Source organism: Chiroxiphia lanceolata, chromosome 10 (assembly GCF_009829145.1).
Source record: "Chiroxiphia lanceolata isolate bChiLan1 chromosome 10, bChiLan1.pri, whole genome shotgun sequence".
NCBI lineage: Eukaryota > Metazoa > Chordata > Aves > Passeriformes > Pipridae > Chiroxiphia > Chiroxiphia lanceolata.
The window spans coordinates 9,653,120-9,669,671 of record NC_045646.1 but is presented as its reverse complement, the minus strand read 5'-3'; the positions used below and the strand labels follow the sequence as shown (position 1 = coordinate 9,669,671).

The window sequence follows — 16,552 nt, the reverse complement described above, 5'->3', positions numbered from 1 at the left end:
GAGCAAGCGCAGTGGATGCTCTAGCAGGCTGATCCTTCTTCTCTGTGATCTTTTTCTTCCAGCTTTTCCATGGAGAAATTAAGGATTAGGCTCATGAGTTTAAAAAAAACCAACAAAATACTACGAATGGAAAAATGACGGGGAAAGCAGTGTGTCTCCTTTTAATATTGTTGGAATAAATAACTAATTTTAAGAACTTGACTGTCTCTGTAAAATATGATGTTGGTTTCTGCCTTTAAAACTTACCACTTTGGTATGGACAACTCCTGTTCCAGGGCTGACTGGACAAAATTAACCCAACAAAGCCCCAGGTTCATCAAGCTGGGGAACTGGAAAGCCTGATTTATGCAAGACTACTGCAAAAACCAGAGAGCTCTGCAAGAGCTGCTGTGCTCCACGGGATTCAGGCTTTTTTAGGGAGTGGGGCTCGCAGAATGTCTTTTAAGGATAATTTCTAAAGATTTTTCCAAGATTTCCCTGCCCCAGCTGATGCTGCCATGTGGAGGGGTATATAAAAATGGGAATTTGAGATTCAGTTGTGTTGTGACTTGCTTTAGGAGTGGATGGGAATAGTCCTGGCAAGTGAAGGCTATGATGAGATTTTAGGATGATACATGATCAGGTTGCTAGTATGCTGAAGTCCTAGGGGCTGGAAACCTTACACTTGCTGAGGCAGATTGTTAAATAAACCACCTCATGCTTTGGTTCAGCTCTTAGATTGTCTTGCTCTGCATACAGTGTGCTGGTACCCACAACTCTTAACAGTGGACTATATCCTGGATGTCTTTGAAACCTTAAACATGGATTGTACCTGAATTACAGCTTTGAATTTCCCTCTTTGTGTGTGTATGCATGTGCACACACAAGATCCTTGCAGCCAAATTCTCACGCATCTCACTGATCTTCTGTGACTGTTATGTTTTGGGTTTGATAGGAAGAAGGAGTGATGATGTAAAAGATTGCAGGTTTGTGACTGGTTTTAAAAATAGTTTTCAAATATTATGTATCTTCATTTTGAAGAAATGCAATACTGCTTGGAAACCACAGCTACTGAACATAAACCATGTCAAGCCCCTTACATATGTTAAGTAACAATATGGAACAGAGAGTTGTAACAGCCTACTGTGCATTAACGTTGGAAGAAGATCACTGATCCAACCCCTCACACTCCAGCCCAGGGATTGACAGCAGCGTCATGGGCTCTGACATCAATTTGGCCCTGCAAAAATGCTTTACAGTTTACACCTCACCTTTTCAGTGTGAACCTTGCCAGAGCCCTTTCTGAAGCGCCTACATGCAGAAATTGCTTCTCCGCTGAAGCGCAGCCGTGTTGGAGCTGGAGTAGGACAGTTGGCTGTGGGTTAGCTGGAGGGCAGGGTGCCCGTCCCGCTGCCAGCGGGGGCGCTGAGACAAGTCTCCTGGCCCCCATCCACTCCTGCTTCCTTCTTTCCCTGTGACAGAGGAGCTGCGGGGTCCCTAGGAAAGTGTGAGCAGGAGCAGGTCATTGCCAGAGGAATTCAACTGAGCCACAGCCAGCCCCTTCCCAGGGGAGCCCGGCGGTTGCGCTAACAGCAGCAGCTCTTGCTGTCCATGGGAATGGGCAGGGATGTCCTTGGAAAGCTTCAGATCTCCTGCTTGTGCACTGAGCAACCGTGCTTAGACACGCCATGAGATTTGCTGAAGTAAGAGAAAGGAGGTCATGGCACCCACCTCTGCCTGGGGAGGAGGGAGTCAGCACTGCCACGGTGGGATGCAGAATGGTGTTTTCTGGCATGCAGTGTTTGAGAACATGCTCTGCAGAAGACAGTGGGCTGAGTGTGTATGGCAGGAGATGCCTTCCCATCTCCGTGCTGCTAACGGTGTCGGAGGAAAAGGTTTGGCCAAGGACACAGCGCAGCTGCCTGCACTCCTGGCAGGTTGTAACATGCTGCAAGAAAGTCCAGATTATCCCCACAGAATGAGCAAAGCTGGAGTCAGCAGTGGTAGGCCTGGAACTTCAGGACTGCCAGGTATTTCATAGCATCACCCCAAGGGATGGGGGAGAATGGCGTGTCTGTCAAACTGAGATCAGCACGGTGTGATCAGGGTATTCTGAATCTTCATAGTTCCAGCTCCAGTTTAATGGCAAATATAACAACCTAGAAATACTGTTGTGATCTCTCTTGTTACCTGACAGAGCTCTTATCGCTGTGGCACAGGGGCTGTTCATATTTTAATGGGTTTATCTCTTGTATGGAGGGTATTACAAGCTTTCATCTGTCTTCAGTGCGACTGTACGGAAATCCCTCCAGGCATGAGGCAGTACCTGGGTGCTGAATTAATCTGTGCTCCTGGATTCTCACAGCTCCATTAGTGGCTTAGCAGGGGAAGCAGTTAACATTAACAAACTTAAGAAAATAGGATTTGCTGTGTCTGATCTGCCCTTGGCTCCCTGTATCCTCCCAGTAGCAGTGACAAAGACTGGGCACGTTACGGGAAGGCACACAATAGTCATAGGGAAGACACAAGATAGGCTGATTTGTAAAATGTGTAGCAGCATCCTCCAGAGCTCATGGGGTGGGGGAAAGTTGTGCTGTAGTCAGGTGCACTAAAAGACACCAAACCATTTTTCCTCCTGCCACATACACAGGGACATCTGCACCCACGGCTCTTACCTTGCATTTCCCTGTGACTTGAGGCATTTGAAGACAGCACAGTGTCATGTCCTCCTTCAGGTAACCACTGCCGTGTGCTCTGTCACTGGCATCCATCAGGTGCTGGATCTGCCCCCCCTTTGGGAGCTGCCAACTTCTGCGATGCTGTTCCCTACTGACTGTGGGCTCTCACAAAATAGCAGGGCCAAGTTAAAATTCAGGCTGCTTAAACCTGAGGTCGGTAAGTTAAGACCAGTTTTCAGGCATGCTGTCAGGTGTGTGAAATAACAGCACTTGGGGATAATGACCTGTTACCTCTACTACCCTCTAATAACGGCATACCAAGCAGTGACTTTAGCGAGGGTTTCTACTTGGTTGTGTCACTTTTCATCTAGCGCAGAAGTGGAATACAGCAATTGCTTTTCCTAAGTCTTCAGGCTCTTACTTAACCATTTTGGGACAGAAACGCCATTGGGATCTCTTTCTGATCAGGCTTTGCCTTTCTTCATCAGCTCAAGATGGCATATACATACATAGATTTCCACACTGCCCAACCTGTGACAAAGCTGGTGTAGGTCCCACAGACCCCTCAGGTCCTGCCTGTGACTGACCAATTGGGCTACAGGTGCTGTGGCCGCACAGAAAAGCCCATTTCTTTGGCTGCTGGCACTAGTCAGCTTAGGGGAAATTTTACATCAGCTGTACCCCAAAAGTTCCTCTCCTTGTTAATAGTGAGAAATATTTCCTTTTTTTCATGGTTACTTGAACTCATTTGGTTTGTCTGTTTGCTCCAGGATTTTCAGAGCAGTGGTGGTGTTTGCTGCTCTGCCAGCTCCTGGTGGACGAGCCAGGGATTATGAAGCCCAGGGCCTCTCTCAGTCCTGGGTGTCAGTGGGTGCTGCTGGTGTCATTCCCCCCTTCTCCGGGCTCTGCATCAACTGCTTTGGAAGTGTAGTGTCAGCAGCTCCATTTCCCATCTCTCTTCTCATGCAGCAGACCCTGGTCTTGCCTGTTCCTGTTCACACCAGTTACAGGTCTCTGTGCTGCTCCCTGGCCTCTGGCTGTTTGCCTCTGATCTCTCCTGGGGAATTTTAACCCTCTGATAAGGTACATGATGTCCAAGTGCTGCCCTCCAGCCATCAACTTATTCATGGACAGGGAAACTTCACCTGCCATCAACTCTAATTGCTTTGAGTATGGTCAGTCCTGCCTTCCCAGGAGTCTCTGGGGTTGTTTCAAATTCTTGATTGCAATCTAGCATCTTACTAGAGTCTTGATTATCCTCCTCTCCCAAATTCCTGCTTTCATAAGTGAATTTCCATCTCTCTCCTGTGAAGAAGAGACCATTGGGACTGGGCAGGATATAACTGTGTTAACTGTCCTGCTAAGACTGTAGTGATCATCAGTCTTCAAAATGCAAGAATGTTCTTGCAGCCCAGAATCTCTCATCTCTATTGAGGCTGGCAAAGCCTAGCTTGTGAGGGCTTTTTTATTGCACAAGTGAAATCAGTGAAATTGTCTTTTGTCAGACGGGGCTGGGAGAGGTGCAAGAGTCAGGAATAGTTTAAGGAGAGCCTGGGAGACAGGCTCTGAGTAACAGAAAACTAAATGGCCCAGCAGTGAAAGTTGGCATGTATCTCGTTAGTGTCACAGGTTTTTTTATGTGGCATTTCCTAGGGATATTTTGCTTCCATTTTCAAATTGATGTATGTGTAGAAAATACTTCTAATTTCGTTGACAGTTCTCTAGTGGTCTAGGGCATGTGGTGCAGTGTCACAATTTGTTAGCTTCTGAAGAAGGTATTTTTAATCCACAAATTTAAACTCTTTGCAATTGTATAATCCGCATTTTAGTTCTGTGGTTTCCTAATCGTGCATCTAGAGAATGAGCTCATCCAGTTTATAAAATGAACGGAAGTATTCAGCTCTTCTTTCTAAATAAATCTGGATCCATTTCTTTGTGGATTGCATCCGAAACCTCCCATGCGGGCAAGTGTGAATGCTTAAAAATAAACTGATTTGCAGTTTATATTTTTGCCAAGTGGTGAAAGTTGTCTCATGCCCTGTCTTTCCCAAAAGGCTCTCCAGCTTTGACTTGCAGCTGTGAAATAAAAGCCAGCTTGCCATTTTGATGTCAGCACTTGCCCTGATCTTTGCAAAGGATCCAGCCACGCTCCTTTCTGGGTCTGCTGTACTGCCTGATCACCTCTAGTAGAGGTTTTGGGGCCACTAGACATCAACAGGGCAGCCCTCTTTTGTGCTAGAGAATATGTGTTGATGACTTCACTCCTGTGATGGGAAGACCCACGGGTCCTCACTGCATCCCAGAGTTGATATTTGGAGAGCAAGACCTACTGCAGCCTGTGGGATAATTTAGTTTATTGTGGCTTTGGGTCCCAGACTGGGAACCTCTGGGTTTCCAGATTAATTTAAGGGACAAGAGCTATCTGATATCTTACATCTTCCATGTCAGGGATTCGCTGGCCTTGCATATGTTTTATGCAATTGTATGATACAGGCAGCAGCAAAGTAAATGATAAGGATTTTAAAATAGTCACCTGAGATTAGCTCAGTTGCTTAGAGCATGGTTGTGGATTTGATCCCCACAGGGACCATTCACTGAAGAGTTGGACTTGATGATCCTTGTGGGTCCCTTCCAACTGAGAATATTCTGTGATTCTGGGAGTGTATCACCTATAGAAGTAAGCAGAGGCATTCAGACCAGAGTAATACCCCAAATGAGCTTCAGCTGGTTGGGTTGGGGTTTGGCTCGACATTATCCTTAGCCGCATGTGTGGATCTTGTAGCCTGTTAAGAAAAGTAGTTTGCTGGCTAATGCACTGAGGACACAGGGCAGCAGAGATGGCTTCGGGAGCCTCCTGGAGAATTTAAACCTTCACCTGGAAATTGTGCATTTAGGGGTGGGGAGAAGGAGTCTCTCTGAGGAGGCAATAGGTGTGATTGTATCGGTTTAGGACCAGTTCATGACTTCCAACCAATAGCAACAGCAGTCCCATAACAAGGTGCTGAGATTGGCCAAACATTTGCTGTCTGCAAAGCCAAAAGGAAAGGACTGCTCCAACCCAGTGTGAGAGGTGACTAGTTAAGCCGGTAGTGAGTTTCCTTGTCTTTCCTCTTTTTCCACTGTAGGACTTTTGGTCTGTCCTTTATTACCCCCATCCTATCCTTACCACATGTTCTTCAGCCGCTACCCAGGGTCTTTCTCCAGCAATTTTGAGCTGCAGCACAAATAGAAAAGCTCATGGAAGAAGTGCTTTGGTCTCAAGAGCAGCTTCTTTAAGTGAAAACACAGCTGTGAGGTTTGCAGCCTGCGCTTCTGTAAGGGCTCGTCCAGCCAGCACAGCCAGCACTGCTGCAGTCCTTCCAGCACGCAGGAATTGGGAAATCCATTGTGAACAAGATTGAGTTTGATGGCCTGCGTGGAGGCAGATGGATGTATTTTTAAGGGACAAGGTGCCAGAAAACTCTGTGATTACGTTACTGGAGCATGGCTCGTTTTTTGTGGTTTTAAAAGTGAGTGTCAGGACTTCAGGACTATTTTTTTTTTTTGGGTCAAACCCGAAGTTTGGGCGGGGCATGAAAACCTGCTTGATGAGTAAGTTTATTCTTAAAAAGCTTTCTAGAGCTTGCTGGAGAGGGGAGCCTTTATTCCAAGAGGGAGCAACTACCAGTCTTTTTGGACTTCCATGCAAGTAGGGTTAAAGTTGAATGAGTGCCAAGGGTAAAAAAGAGCCCTGGCCTTTCAGGAGACTGTTTTTAGTGTAATCTTTAGATCAAGTTCCCTGGTTTTTGTCTTGGAGGCTCATGTTCTGCCTTGCCTCCTTGCCCTGGGTGAACTTCTTCTGCTTGAATACCCCATCACATCAGTGGAATTACCTTGAACAGTTCTAACCAAGGCTGGCCAGAGCGTGCCCTTACATTGCCCTACAATTGGGACAGCTGAAGTCTTTGACCTGGTTATTTGGCTGAACTGATAATACCTCTCTGATACAGTGCATGTGTAGAGAAAACTTTTCATCTCATGACGAAGGTTTGCTGCTCAGAGCCAAGGCTGGGAACGGGGGGATCCAAGCCAAACCATTTACTCAAGGGGCATGCAGAATTTGCCCAGTCAGGTCAGGATAGGTACTGGCAGTGTTTCAGCAGCCAGGAGAGTGCTCCTCATGCTCTCTCCTTGTTGGAACTACCAGGCTTTATCGCATGACTGAGCCCCTAACTACTGCAGGCCTAAAACATTCTTTAAAATGAGGATGGCTGCTGGCTGCACTGAAGCACAGGCAGTCTGGAGGTCTGTGACAGTGTGAAGCACTGCTCCCCCTTTCTGAAAATCCTCTTTCTAGCCTTGATGGAGGAAGTCCCAAGATGTGAGCAGCTTCCCCAATACCCCCACCAAGGTCTGTCTTCCTGAGCAGAGCATGGGGTCCCCACAGGGGTCAGTGCACTGAGGGGCAGCTCCCTAAGCCTTTCTGCTTTTGCTGGTGTCTTGTGTCTGTCCATGTCTGTGCACTGTTCACCTCTGCTGAGGGGGTGTGGGAACCCTTGGGTGCAGACGAAGCATGTCAGTGTCTGATTGATAAACAAGTAGCATCCCACTGTCAGCCAGCTGTATCCTCTGCTTGATTTAAGGACATAGGAATAGAGAACAGGAATATGTTAACTAATCCAAAGAGTGGAGCCATTGCACAAACAAGCATTATGTGCACACAGCCCACGTGCTTGGGTGAGAGGTGACTTTCCTTGAGGTGGCTTTCCTCAAGGATGTGGCATTACCTTCACCTCAAGCCTGCAGTATGTGCCACTAAACTTCACCAAGGGTGTGCTGTGGGTACATTCTCTTGCTCCACTGACCAGTCACAGGACAGCATGCTCACACCTGCTTGGTACCTTAAGTGAGATACTCCCATCCATGGAGTCAACAGCATCCTGCCCATCAAAGAGCCTGCCCCAGCCCCTTTGAATTTCAGTGCCTTGCTCCTCTTCTCTTTGGGTGTATTGAAGTTGTGTCTGGTAACAAGTGAGCCTATCCATCACTGTATCCAAAGAGATCCCAATTACTCCTTTTGACAGCTCTTATTCACGCACCTCCCTGTGCCTCTGACGTCTCAATTATTGATGGGGCTCTCCTGGTAGGCAGCACTCTGTTCTCAGCATGGCTACGTTCCAGCTCCCCTTCCTGTAGAGTTCACGCACACCATGCCGAACGCTTCTTTATGTGCAAAGCCATTGAAGTGGAAAGGGATCTTTATTAGCTTGTGAGCTCCAGGGCTACACAACCGAAGGGGGCAGTGCAAGCCAAAGCACACCACAGCTTGGTGCTGTGAAATTTCCTCTCCCCGTCCTCTCCCAGTGAAGCCCAGCAGTGCCTTGTAAAATGAAATTATCTCATATGTTTAACAGCAAAGATCCCTTGATCTGATGAACCATCCTTGTGATGGGGTCACCCTGCACTTGCATTTCTCTAAGAAACTTAATCCTCCATTGCCCCTGCAGGCATAAAATGCGGTATTTTGAGGAGCAGTGCCCTTTCCTTTGCCATGGTACTTTGTTTGCTGGCTTTACAGCAAGCTCCTTCAGACAAGGAACACTGACACACACAAAAAGGAGCTTCAAAGCAGCAATGTAGTGTTGGAGCAATGTTGTCAAATTGCTTAAGAATTAAAGCTGTGCCAGAGGGATGATTGCAAAAGGCTGCTTGTTTTGTTGGGCTTCATGTATCCAGGAGGCTCTGGATGTCTCGTGACATTAGTGCAGCAGAATTCAGATAGAGGAATGATGAAGTGGTCAATCAGCTCCTGACATCTGCCCCAGCCTTGCCCTGCAACCTTCTGTAATTCAGAAATAACCAGAGGTTTTGTGTGTAGTGAATGAAGGCAAAAGGGAAGGGCAGCTGCAGGAGAAGATAGAAGCAGGGAGAAGCAGCAGCGTAGGGATGCAGAGAGCTGGGAAAGGACACTTGAGTTCTGTTCTTGGAAGTCTGTGGCAGCAGGAACTTCATAGATTAGCTTTAGCATGAGAGAAAAAAATCTGTGCTGACCTTCCAAAGCACTGAGGTGCTGGGAGGCATAAGTGCCTTTGCAGTGAGTACGGCTGTGCAGAAGTGAGCACGTGTCAGCGGGTGATCTGTGGAGCTCTCCTGTGGCTCCAATGGGAGGGAAGACCCAACTGCAAGATGTTGAGTAGGCGTGGATAATCTCTTTAAGCTTAGTGGGAAGCTTGCAGTGTCTGCAACCCATTGTGCCTCCTGCAGCATTCAGGTAGTCCTTCTTTACCTGCCTTACCTCCTCTTTTTCCAACCTGTGGTGAGTTTTGCCTAGGGCTCTGCTCCCTGCAGAGGCCAAATGCCACCAAATGAGCAAAGGCAGCTGGAGTGTTGCTGGTGGCCACAGTCAGAGCTTGGCTTGTTCATTTGGAGTCTGTGAGGACTCATGGCCTGGATGACAATCACAGGTTCACTCTTCCCCCTCCTGGCTGACCATGACAGGGCATCAGCAGGGCAGATCTGCACAAGAGCATGGTTTGTGCATCAATGACAGCACAACTACCTTGAGCTATGGTTGAGGGACAGACCTTTAGTTACACATCTCTGTGTGATGGCCTGACCCTGCATTTCTCTGAGTAGGGTCATGTGGGTGATGGCAGCATCCTCTTGCCTGACAGTATTGCCCCAGATGGTCAAGCCATGTATAGTCTCCATTACCCATGCCTTGCTGGCACTGATGGGTAGCAGAAATGGCTGAGCTTGCCAAGCAGGGTGTGTTTTATTTGTCTGAAATACCATGAGCAGACAAAGAGAGGTTAAAATAACAGAAAATTGAAAATTCGTTATCTTTGGGAACTGTGATCTTTCCTTTTTGGGTAGGCAGGTTCCATGGGACCCCATCCCCCCAGATAGTGGAAAGGTCACCTTCCTATACCTGATTACCACACAGCTTTCCCTGGCAGACTGTTCAGACTAGACTGTTTTCCTTCCCAGCCCTTTTCCTTCCTTCCTGCACCCTGGACTTGTCTCCTTGCAGAGGCTTGGCTTCAGCCCTGAGTTGTGCCAGGGATCCAGAACCCAGGTGATGCTCAGAGATGTAACCAGAGATGCTCAGTTACTGCAACCCCAAAGCCCACTTAGGTGAGAGCTGCAAACGAGAGACAGGCACTCCTGAGTTTGTCCTGATCAAAATTATTGCTGTAAGTGGCCAAAGTCACACTTTTCCCAAATTTTTCACTTTCTTTCGTGTTTTGTCTCCACTGATTCTGTAGTGCACTGCCCATTCCACAGAGGAAAGTATCCGGGGGAGCTGTGTCTGAGATAACTGCTGTCTCTTTTGCCTCAGAGGTGCTTCCTGATATTCTAGTAGAAAAGCTGTGGAAAACCTGTCCCGGAAAAAATGGCTTTGAGAAGTTCTTCCTTCAGTTCCCCAAACTAGGGCAGCTCACTTGGGAGGACTCTGGCTATGGACTAACCTATGGCCAGCAGGGTGATCACCTGTCTCTCTTGGGGAGGTTGCTTCATTTCTTGCTGCCATTTGCCATTGTAGCATCTGGAGAGGCTGGATCCACAGCCAGGCTTCATGGATCTTGGCCAAAAGAAGCATCCCCAGCCCCAGCAGTACTAGTCCTGCCTTAGACACCAGTCTCCAAAATGGGACTGAGTGATCTACTAAGCTGTCGTAAGATCAGGGCTTGCAGGAAGGGAATTGTGGAGAGTGTAAGAGGCCACTGTCTGGACAGTGGTACCTGTAACATAGGCACGTGTGTGACGTGGTGTTGCATGATCATGTGTTTCAGAATGGCTTACAGTGTTAGGGGTGTAGAAGTCAAGGGAGATCAACTGAATATGGTTTCAGCCTGGTACTTGGTTCTTAGCTCAGTGTTCCAGATGGTGAATTTTTCAATGGTTTCGTGGCATGCAGTTTTATTTGGGTCAGTGAGAACACAGTATATGACTTTGCTACCCTTTAGGGAAGGGAAATCAGTGCATCATCTAGTGATTCAGCACACGGGGTTTCTTAACAGCCTACAGGAGAAAAACGTTTTAATTCTGTGTTCATTCCTGAATAAGCTGTTAATTCTGTATTCATTCCTGAATAAGCCATTAATTTGAGTTAGCAATTTTCTTGGAGCCCAGAGGAGAGGAGTCTGTGATCAAATGGAGTGGCTCAATACTGCTCTCTCCTCCTTTCCCTGTTTAAAAAGGTCAGGCTCATCCTAACAAATCTCCTTTGACTTTTAGCCCTTGTAATGGTCTTCCCAGACCATTTCAGGAGTCCTATATGATCCAGCAGTGGCAACAGCCCTGCTGATAATAATCTCTGTGACCCCAAGAAAGTGCATGAAGACTGGCAGCTACCTCCTTCAAAGGATGCTGCCTCTCTTACTCAGCCTGCTGGCTCCTGGTCAGGGTCTGCAGCCGTTTTACTGAGCCCAGGGGCTGCACCTCATGGCTGTGAGAGCTTGTGGGACACTGGTCTGGGGGCCAGCAGCTTTCCCCTGGGGAATGAGGGGCTGCTTGGATGTGCAGGGCTGTTGCAGGACTCAGTTCCGTGCTGGTTTCTAGGCAGTTCAGTGTATAAAATCACTGGAGACATTTTCAGCAAAAAAGTCTCCCCACAGAACCATTCCGCTGTTTGTTGAAAGAGGATTAATTTTTCCCCCTTAAATAAAATGAGCCATGTTTGAAATCCGAAAAGCCTTGCTGAATGCCTTCTTGGAGCTGCAAAGAGAGCAGCTTCCAGGTCCCATCATAGCCTGCTGCCGGAGGCGGATCCAAACTGCAAACCCTTCTAACAGCTCTTTAATAACTCTGCACAGAAGGAAAAATCTGTCACCTTTCCCTCTGTGGTTTCTCCTCTGTTCTAATGCACTGGAGGAACGAGATGGAGCCGGGAAAGTTTTCAGAGAAAGGCTCGTGGGAACTACAGCTGCCGATGGAGAAACTCATTTCTTTAGTGTCTGAGGGGAACCGCAATCGCTTTGGTGAAGGGTGGTGTGTGTGGGTGGGTTTGGAGGGGTGAGCTGTTATGACCCATGCATTTCAGAAGAACCACGAACACTTTATAGTAACAAAGGGTGGAAAAAGCAAGAGGTTTCTACAACGCATGTGACTTTTCCCTGAGGTTTGGAACCCCACGGTATGTTCCAGGCCATGGTGTTTGCGTGTCAGGCTTGGTGAATTAAGCTTTCCTCCACAAACCTCTCTAGAAATTACTGTGATGACTGAGAGCCTAAAATGTTGCTTTTTTTTTTTCTTTCTCTCTCTCTTTTCGTTGTCCCACACTCCTTCTCCTCTCTGCAGATGAAGCTTTCGTTTACCTTGGACCAGGAGAGTGGGATGCCTCAAAGCTGTTATGTTTATCAGTACCGGGACAGCAACAGGTAAGGCCTGTGGAATATTACATACAGCAAATACGGGAAGGTGCAGTGAAAGGAGGCTACCCTGCCTTCTGGCAAAGGGATTGCAACTGCTTGTACCACTTAAAAGTAAATTAAAGCAGGCCTCAGGCTTGACCCGAAACTGGGAACAGCTCCTGTAAAGGCCAGATCCTTTAAAATGCACGGGGCCCTGCAGCAGCCCCCTTTTTTCTGCAGCTTTTAAAAGTTGCTTTCATTTGTCTAAAAGGCCTGCTTGAGTACCTGGGGCTCTGACAGAGCTCACCCAGGCTGTGCCGTGGTGTGTTTGCAGCTCACACCCTACACTGTTTTGTGCTGGGGTCACTCTGGGAGCATGGGCTGGGGTAAAGCACCCAAAGACTGCTGAAAAGGGCAGCCCTCACCTGTGCCCAGCTAGACCACACAGCGCCCCATTCTCTCTGCTAAAGCTCATGCCTGGGTTCACTGAGTGGCCTTTGTGGTACTGTAGCCCCAGTGCAGCCACGTGCTCTGTTTTTGTAAGGTACTATATGATATTCAAGCTTTGGATGTGTTTGGAGCACAGAGTCCTCTATTTCTAGGTATTCTGCCTATTTTTACTAGCTGCTGTAGTGAATTGGCACCCAAGATGTTTTTATATCAAATCACATTCTCATTATCAAATTGACAGCAGCAGCAGAATACCAGCATGTCATAAATCCATGGCCTGTTACTCCACCCATGTAGTTCTTCTTCTTGCCAGTTATTGAAGTTAACCTAAAAAAGGAGGGTATATGATATTGTCAATGAACAGAACAGTCTGTAATTAGATCTGCTCTGAAACACCGACAGGAACAGCTCCAGTGAGGAAGAGGGACATCTGCAAATGCACAGACCCCTTTCTTAGCCAAGAGAAATCTTAATGTTTAAACAAGAAGGGGTATCATTAGGGGCAGACTCCTTCCTGCAAGTGGATAGGTGATTAGCACATGATCCCACCCCAACTATCCTGGCCCCAGAGGCTGGTATGAGCAGAGTTGGTACCTCTAGCACCACCAAGCTCGCAGGGAAACATTCAGTTCAGTGCCAAAGCATAAAGTCAACAAGGGAGGAGCGTTTGTTTTTGAGGTTTTTGAGGGCGGTGGCACACAATGGACAGTGAGGAAAAGAAACCCCACAGGCCTTTTGGGGTTTGTTAAGGATGTTTATAAACCAATGTTTCTAATTGTATGCTGTATATCTCAAAAATCAGCAGCTGTGGGTTTTTTGCCTCAGACCCTCCTCTGTCTAGGCTCCAGTGGGTGTTTTGTGCCATTGTTTGAGGAAACTCTGGGGACAGGAGTGGAGCTATTTTGTTTAAGCGCTAAGGCCAATAGCAATTCCACTTGGAAACCTTGCTTTTAGCTGTGAGGGGTCCAGCATGTGACAAAGTAGCTGTGGCATGTTGGCAGCTGTTGATTTAGAGATGTATGGCTGTGTCCTGCATTTCTGGCAAGTGTGAGAGCTGAGCCACCCTGGGCCATGCCAGCCGGGATCATGACTTGGAAAAATACAGTGTGGGCAGGATGAGTGGAATTGCAAATAAACCCAGACTTTGCGCATGTCCGATAGATCCAAACTGCAACTACATCTCCCTGCAGGCCCCCAGTCCAATGCGTTGTATTTTATAGCTTGCTTGACCAACCTGGGGGGAGCAGGATCCCATTTCCTGGGGAGAGCCTGGCTATGTTTGCACACATGCTTATCCTCCTAAACCCTGTGCATGCAGCCCAGCACTTCCAAAAATCCTTGGCTGGTGAACTGAAGCGTGAAGGTCTGTGCTACGGCTGACGTATTCTTGCAGGTAAAATGCCCTTGAGCCAAATGTGCGCTTGGATCTGGTTGTACCCCGGATGATTTTGGAGGAGTTCACAGGTGCTGCAGCTTTACTGGCAACAGAGCTTTGTATTTGAGTAGTTTTGGGAAGCACCGGATGTGGTTCCTGCTCAGCCAAGAAGAGGTGGTTCTTCTCAAGCACTGGGCCTGTCACAGGGTTAATTTGATATCCACAGAGTAATATAGCACATGTTACTATAGTTTTTCCTTACAGTAATTTTCCAGGGTAAATTGTAGGGCTTCTGTTCTCTCAAGCTTTGACAGTACCCACTGAGACCCTCAGGGGTAACAGCTCTTCTGCCTCCTTCTTAAGATGTAGCCAGAAGTTAAAGCAATATAAGATTGGTGTCTACACTGTGTTTTGGAGCCGTTTTACAGCCCAGAAAAGAAATACTGGTGACACACTGCAAGCTCATGCATGGGAAAGACTGGAAATGTGCACCCTGGAGCTCAGTGCCCTCGGCAGAGCATCGGTCTGGGACCTGCTCCGGGAAAAGACTTAGGGCAGGAGTGCAGGTCTGCAAGGATCTTGAGCAGCAGTTTTAACAGGAGGAAGCTGAGGTGATTCTGGTCGACAAAAACCCGTTCTGACCTGGGGAGTGTACCCAGTGCCCCAGAGATCTGTGCGAGCCAGGCTGTGCTTGTCAAGGCTTACTGTCACCCTGGTCACTGAAGGAATGTCCCTTCCCCTCCAAGTGGCAAATGCTGTTCCAAGCTACAGCCAGATGGGGCCAGCGGAGAACAGTGGATGTTGGTCTCCCACTTGCAGAACAAAGGACTGCAGCATTGCTGGAAGTGTAATTACCAGAGCAATTAAAATTTCTATTGCTTAGGCTAGAAGTGCAAGTACCATGCAGGCTCTTACAAGGGCAATCAAATGGAATTTGTTCCCTTTAAAATGATAAAACCCTTCCAAGGAAATTTTGCCTGCCCCTGGCAGTTTCCTGTTGCCTACCTGCCTCCCTGCCTGCCTGCAGGAACATTTATGGGCACAGTGCTCACCAGGTGCCTGCTCCACTATTGCACCCTGGGGATCGAGCACTTTGGGTAGACTGGACTCTGCAGAGCCTTAGAAGCCTTGGATTGGGAGCAAAAGATGTGCTGAGCAGCCGGCTGCTCACCCTTCCAACCCTGCTATAATATGTGGGTATCTGATGGCACTTGATAGTCCCAGTAGTGATCCAAGTGCTCTACTTGGAGCTGTATGGAGGAGCAAGACTGCAGTTCACAGGGGTTAGACCAGGGAACATCATTTCTCCTCTTCTTCCTGCTCAGACCTAGACACTTCCATCCCCTTGGCTGCCAGTCCTTCCCAGCCTTTCAATCCTTCCTGGCCCCAGAGGAAATGGCTTGACCTAATACAGAAGCAAGCAATGTGCTTTCTCATTTTCAAGCCATGTTGCTTAAATTCTCCCTAATGGGAATCAGTCAGTGTAACACAGACAGAGCCCTGGGCCACTGCTCTGGGCTCTGCAGGACACTACCCTGCAATGGGAGCACTGTGCCATGACACAGAGACAGCCGGTGACATTTGGAACGGGAGGGTACTGTCAGCCTTCACATGGCCCCAGAGCAGTGACATCCAGGAGGGGACAGCCCTGCCAGCCATCCTGTGGTGTGACTGCAGCACGTGTCGGGTGTTGACAGTGGAAATGGCTTTCTGTCACTGCCTCTTGACACAGGCTGGGTTTCTCTGATCCTACACAGGATCCAATTGCAAAACCTAGCCAGGCAGTAAAAGACCATCAAGTCCACTCACATCCACCACCACGGCTCATGAATCGTGTCTTACAACATGCAGTCACCAGTCCCTGCTCTAGGAATGTGATTCTGGCTGTGCTGAGGAAGAGCCAGCTGCCCACTCTGGAGCCTGCTCCTCTGGGCTGCCAGGCAGCGGGAAGGAGGAGATCCATAAAGGTTACAGATGATCATGAAAGACTTTTTCCAGGCTGTGTGCAGGAAGAGCCAAAGCCAATTTGAGATCCCCCTGGAAGAAATTAATTGCAAGAACTTCAGTGTCTTTTGGCTGTATCCAAGAAATAGAAAATCCAATCTGTTTTCTGCATTCACCATCACTGTCCAGACTCTTCTCTGAAGACCTCCTATGCTCTGCTCACCTACCCACAGCAGATCTGATCCTTCAAATGCCTTTGTCTTCCCTCCCAAGACTCTGATTACTGTCACCTTTCTTAGATGATGCAGTGCTCAGGGTCCCTGCCATCCCAGACCTGCTGAGAAGCTGTAAATCCCTGTCAAGTGTGACACTTCCTTGTCCCCAGCTGGTGCTCCTCTAATATGGTTTCCTGCTCCCTCAGCCTCTAGGTTTTGGTCTATTTTTGAGGTCCCTTCCCCACATCCCAGATTCTGCCTTTGCCGATAGACCAGCTTGCAGCTCACAAATGAATTTCATTTTAATTCCTTGCTGCAGCTGTGGTTTGTGTCAGGATTATGAATTTGCAGTGGGGGCTTTCATGTTCTCTTCAGAGTAATTTCTAAACCCAGAGGAGCAGCATCTCGCATGGAAGCACTTAGAGACCTCTTACAAAAGCAGCGTTGGAGTATTGATCATTTTGTCTCTCTGGGGACCCAGAGTGCTGCAGATCGAGCTGCTGTGCAGTGTAGCCACTTGCGGGCAGCAGCACACAACTCTTCAGAATGAGGAGTGAAAAATAGCTCCAGTTGAAA

At 48.0% G+C, this 16,552-nt stretch overlaps 1 protein-coding gene across 4 annotated transcripts in view; it reads left to right on the top strand.

The window, feature by feature from the left end:
• The window catches only part of DIS3L2 (DIS3 like 3'-5' exoribonuclease 2), a 183,193-nt gene that overhangs the window by 134,151 nt on the left and 32,490 nt on the right, over positions 1-16,552 (top strand). For all 4 annotated transcript variants that reach the window (XM_032698257.1, XM_032698259.1, XM_032698260.1 and 1 more), the window contains one exon: positions 11,940-12,019. In XM_032698257.1, coding sequence (XP_032554148.1) covers positions 11,940-12,019 — 80 coding nt within the window. The remainder of the gene's footprint in view (positions 1-11,939; positions 12,020-16,552) is intronic.